Source organism: Lytechinus variegatus, chromosome 6 (genome assembly GCF_018143015.1).
Source record: "Lytechinus variegatus isolate NC3 chromosome 6, Lvar_3.0, whole genome shotgun sequence".
NCBI lineage: Eukaryota > Metazoa > Echinodermata > Echinoidea > Temnopleuroida > Toxopneustidae > Lytechinus > Lytechinus variegatus.
Genome location: NC_054745.1, coordinates 44,170,646 through 44,176,645, shown reverse-complemented (window position 1 = coordinate 44,176,645; position 6,000 = coordinate 44,170,646). Strand labels below are relative to the sequence as shown.

The following is a 6,000-nucleotide window of genomic DNA, read 5'->3' as shown; positions in this document are numbered from 1 at the left end:
TGCGCGACCATGGGGTCTTGAAAAGCACCCTTTAACTCTTATTTTCCATATTTAAACAATGCAACCCCTGAACAAGTATTGGTGTGTGTCGGGGACGTGTAAAACCCTACCCTTAACAAGTATTGGAAAGAAAACGATACGCTTGGCAAGTATACGGAATTGGACCCCTAAACAGTGATATTTCAATCGGTCGTCGGTTTTACCTAATTTACTTACATCATTCATACAGCCCAACCTCCTCCCCACATCTCGCGCAAATCGTACCCTGAACACGTAGTGTTTACTCTTGGGCAAACAGTTCATCATTTATAAAACATTTGTCTTGATTTTGTTGTTCCCTCGCAAATTTGACCCTTCACAAGTATCTTTCCAAGCGAAAATAGATACCCTTTTTCATTATTTTTAAAATGAGTCAATTCGTGATTTTTAAAACCCTTATTACGTTACGTACGTAACGTGACCTATCTTGAAGAAGACATCCCCTGTACGTGTTTTTTGGTCGCGCATGGTATCCACTCGTCAATGTAAGTGCCACCGGGGGTGGGGCTCACATATCGTCTCTACACACTCGCCACAGTCAACGTCAGCAGAAAGTCCCAAGGGTGTAGCAGTGATGCCCTTAACCTCGCCTCCCTATAACTCCACAACAAACTATCACAAGACAATCGTTCCAAACCCCCTGAATATATTTCTTTAGTTATTGGGTGGACTTTCCATTTAATGAGAAGAATAAAACAAACATTAGGAAGTGCGTATCACAGAATGAAAATATGGTCAAAATAGAGATCAACATATTCAAACACATTTATACAGTAAATGGAGTCTGATGAATGGAATAGTGGTATGGACATAATGCATTTTGTTAAGCCAAACATTTTTTCTTGAACAAATTTCACAAATTCACAACTTTTTTCAGTTTAATATATAAAGATAATATTTTTAATCTGTTATCTATATAGGATATCTCCATTAATTTTCATATAATTTTTGTCTTACAAATGAAGGCACATTGACAAATGGTATAACATATTTTGATACATTACAACATAACATACACATTCACAAATTCCAGAATAGGATATCAAATTAATAAAATCTGTAAAGGAAAATGTCAATTATTAGCTAGTGTATGAAAATCCTATAACATGAACAATATGCAATATTACAACAAAATTAAAAGTGTTCAATAACAAAAATTAATCCTTGACAACGGCATGAAATACATGTATCCTTCAAATACATAGGACCATTGTTAGAAACCATAATAAAATATTACAAATACTACCATGAACGAAAGCTACTTTAAAGCGACTCTTAAAAAAGAAAAAAAGGGCTTAATTGCTAATGACATTGTTTCTACACTGTTAGAAAATTTCTACTTAAAAAAACAAAAATTCCTGCAGCAGAGAATCTTACTGCATTGTGTAATTTTACATGCATAATTTAGATAAAATTGCAGAAAATAGATATTTGGTGCATGTAACCTTACAAATTTATTGTAACAAAACTGTTTTCCCTTTTTTTAAACAGTATATGTGTGGCATACCTCCTTCATGACTATAACTTATGTGAGTTATGCTTACAGCCCCCCCCCCCCATTCTGAAATGTCACTAAACCTGCTGAAAGCCATGATGTTGTGGACAAATCAAATGCACAGATTGTTTTACACTCAAATGCATAACTGTATCCTATTTTTATTGATTAAAATCACTTAATTTCATAATGCATATGATCATGAAAATATTGCCGATAATTTCCATTGTTATTTTAATACATATTTCATCAGATATTTGTTTTGACACTTTTACTTGTATATTTCTCAACAAAAAAAATCTGATTTTCATTACCATTTTAAAGAACTAACATAACACATAAACATTTGTGTATTTGAAACCTCTCACAAAGCTCCCCCTTCCATGTGGCCCTCATGTGCCTGAATTAATCTAGGCGGGGGGGGGGGGGCCTCAGAGGCCCCCCTCAACATTTCGCGCAATATTTTTGCCACACAAAACTTTTTGACTGCATCGCTCACTGACAGACCAAATTTGAGACGCCTGGGTACACAATTTCAAAATTAAGCAACATGTCACAAGTGCATGTCAGACCCAACATTACTCAACAAGTGGAATGCCTCTGGCGGTCTCATCTGCATCACGCAATTCAATATAGCAGCAGTGCTTACTTTGACAAGTACTATAACTTGCACAAGATGTTTAGTGATACTTGGTTACTCTTATGTCCACGTTTTATGAACTAGACCAATACAGTTATAGAGATATGGTAATTCAACAAATACCCCCACCATGGCCAAAGTTCATTGACCTTTGACCTTGGTCATGTGACCTGAAATGCCACAGGATGTTCAGTGATACTTGATTACTATTAGGTCCAAGTTTCATGAATCAGATCTATAAACTTTCAAAGTTATGATGGTAATTCAACAAATACCCCCAATTTGGCCAAAGTTCATTGACCCTAAATGACCTTTGACCTTGGTCATGTGACAGGAAACTCATGCAGAATGTTCAGTGATACTTTATAAACCTTATGTCTAAGTTTCATAAAATACAGTGTAGGTCCATATACTTTCTAAGTTATGATGACATTTCAAAAACTTAACCTTCGGTTAAGATTTGGTGTTGACTCTGCTGCCGCCGCCGCTGTCGGAAGAGCGGCGCCTATAGTCTCAGCTCTGCTATGCATGTGAGACGAAAAAATTATTTTGTGTGCAAGTCAATGAAAATTGTGTTTTCTACCAAAAATCATAAATGTATTAATATTTCTACTTTTTATAGTCTAAAGGTATTTATGTTGTGCTGTTTATGATCTTAAAAGAGTCCCCGACAAAGTTCAATGAAAAAACAATGAAAAACAAAAGGTGGAGAAAACAAAGAAATACATAAGAAATTGCAAAATCAATATAATACAAGAGAAATTGATTTGCAAAGAACACCACAAAGAGTTTCTACACCAAATATTAGAATGTTTGGAGCTTTATTTAGGGAGTTAGAGGAAAAGGTATGATTTTCCAAATATTGATTATGCATAAATTAGCATCATCAATTAACTGCAATATTTCATGAAATAAATTATTATTCCATATTGTAGATTGCGTCCCAGACAATCTGAATGCCAATAGATTTTTTTTTGGCGTGGTGACTCTGGTCGATGGCCAAGACCTCACAGGGGGGGTCTGGGAGGCCCCATCCCCCCACCCGCATATCTACCTTGGCCTAGATTGGGTTAAAGCACATCTCTGTCCATAGGCTCCCCCCTTATTCTCCCCTAATTTTTTTGGCTTCCGCCGCCAATGAATCTGTCATTCAGCTAATGAATATAACTTCCAATGCAAAGAGTGATAGTCACTGATATTCTCATTATGCAACTGACCAACCAACATTTCATAATTTATATTGCTAACAATCACTCCCATATCATTATACAAACACAAAGTATATTCCACTGACATCTTATGCATTTGTAAACATACTACCAACAAAGCTTATTTACATTCAAAAACTTATGAGGTACAAAGGAAATATGGAATGTAGATATTAATCGCAATAAGTTTCAAAAGAAAATCCACCATAGCATATCTTATTTAAAGGAAACATAATTCTGCTAGCAATAATCATAAATGAGTTTATGACACTTTCTTAGCAACATAGGAAGAAGTTGGTATAGAGGTCCACCCCCAGCAGTCCACCCAAACTAAATGATTTGAACAGAGAAAAATGGGGGTAAAAGCAACACTATAAAATGTCATTAAAATCGGTTGAAAGGCGATTGAGTTATGTGAACATCTGGGTCAGTGTGCAAATGAGGGACAAAATTATTTTTCTTGGAATGGTCTCTAGTGGATCTAACCCCTTTTGCAAACAAATTCTTCATAAAATATAGGAGAAGTATTCTGTGACATCATCTTCCCTTCTCTAATACCCCTTTCATAAACCTATCCTCCAATTATCCGTCTAAGATTAATGTGGTTCAATTCAATAAAAATTGCATTCATAAACTCCAAAAATAATCCGCACTATTTTTATGAGCGCCCGTCCTGAAAAAGGAGGATAATTGTCATGGCAACCACAAACACCCCTTCCGATGCGGTTGTGTTGAAAAGGGAGACCTTGTGACCGCTCCATGACAAATATCCGCATTACTTTCGAAATAAAGTCAAAATCTGGTCCAGATGCTGCTATTATGCGGATAATTGCAGCATCAAAACAATGCGGAAAACTCTGGTCCTCCTCCGATTTTACGTCCAAATTATGCCTCTATTAGCCGTATAATTGGGTTTATGAAAGGGGAATAATATATTACCTTTGATACAAATATCTTTGCCATGCGAAAAAAGAACAAAAACTTGAAATGACGTAAATTTTCATTTTCCATCAAATAATATTTTTTTTATTATTTTGACCTTTTTTACCCTGGTCAATTCCTTGTTGGGTCAGATTTTGCCTGTCATATATCTATTTCTCTTAACTTTACAGCTTTCATCCTCTTCAGTAACATTCAATTCATGCCATATACAATTTGATTTGCTTACTTATATTTTCAGTCAACATGTTTAGCAAAAAGAGAACAAAATGAAAGAACAAATGTATCACTTGGAATGCCTCTTGAAGGTTGATATTTTCCTGTCATATAAAAATGTATTTCATGATGTCTGATCACTAGGTACTACATTACTTAATATGAAATATGGTTGAAAAAGAAAAATGCACTATTAAGAAAAAGAAATGTGTGCAATGCAGGGTTGTAAATAAATGCAACTTGATCAAAACTTATCATTAACAACATCATACAAAACTTGCTGAAAATTCCAATTGAAATTTTGTAATTGTTATTCATTCTGACTTGCGTTATATTTCACAGAACTGGGTAAAAAAAAAATGTTCATTGTTACCAATTTAAGGAGTTAAATTGGTAAACCTTAGAAAAACGTGTGTATCTTTTGATTAATTAGATGATAGATTGATCCGGTGACCTCATGCTTGCATACATAGGATTTTCAAAGCCTTCATCTGGATTCACTACTGGAGCCTGTAAGGGAAAAATGAGGGAGTCAATAAAATATAAATTCAGATTTAGATTAAATTTAAGATAAATACCAGTTGTGGTAACGATCTTAAAAATGAGTTCGAACAGAATAGACCACCAAAGTGTTTGTACATGTATGTATTAATTAAAAAATTATGTGCCATAAAGCTCTGGAAAAAATGTGTAATTAATAAGAAACAAGCAAAATAAGCTTGGAATTCCATCAAACGTCAGACATTTTTCAAAGCAATTTTAATACACTGTCCCACATACATGTATGCTTTTCTATGTTAAAGATCATCAGAATTATCGATTTTGAGCTAAGATATCATGATTTTTTAGATGTAGATGTATGTTAATATTTTGACAATCAACCTTGATTTAAAAGACTTTCTCATGAAATAATTGTTTGCTGCAACTATTGTCTTTGACCTTCAACAATGCTGGTGATTCTTGCAGTTGTTTCATATTCATACAATTGTAATTAAGAATAGTAATAAGTCACTTTGGTACTGGAGAAGCTTTCAAAAAACCAAAGAATTTCAAGAACGTAACATAATTCCCTGAACAATCCGGTGAGAAAATGACGATGATTCAAAGAAAAAAAGGTAATAATTGTCATTCATTTTCCCTCATGAATATGTAAAAAAAAATTTAAAAATATGAATATTGATTATCCTCCATTGGTTCATGATCTATCAAACAATCATGAGAATATATTGTGACAAAAAGACAGTGATACATGAGGAAAAAGCCATGCATGTGTAAGACGAGTCCTAAACCTGAAATTTCAAACATGAATCAAGATTTGAACAACATATTCAAAACAACTCTTGGTGACACATTTTTTTTTTCAAAATAATTCAGTTGAGACTGCATTCAACCTGATGGTCGGCTTTTCAAGGTCACAAAATTAACAATAATATTCAGCAGTGTAACTATAGATGAACATTTTA

At 34.1% G+C, this 6,000-nt stretch overlaps 1 protein-coding gene across 1 annotated transcript in view; it reads right to left on the bottom strand.

The window, feature by feature from the left end:
- Positions 1–4,897: 4,897 nt before the first annotated feature.
- The window catches only part of LOC121417515 (MAM and LDL-receptor class A domain-containing protein 1-like), a 48,602-nt gene continuing 47,499 nt past the window's right edge, over positions 4,898–6,000 (bottom strand). The window contains exon 28 of the mRNA XM_041611237.1: positions 4,898–5,047. Coding sequence (XP_041467171.1) covers positions 4,967–5,047 — 81 coding nt within the window. The 3' untranslated portion in view covers positions 4,898–4,966. The remainder of the gene's footprint in view (positions 5,048–6,000) is intronic.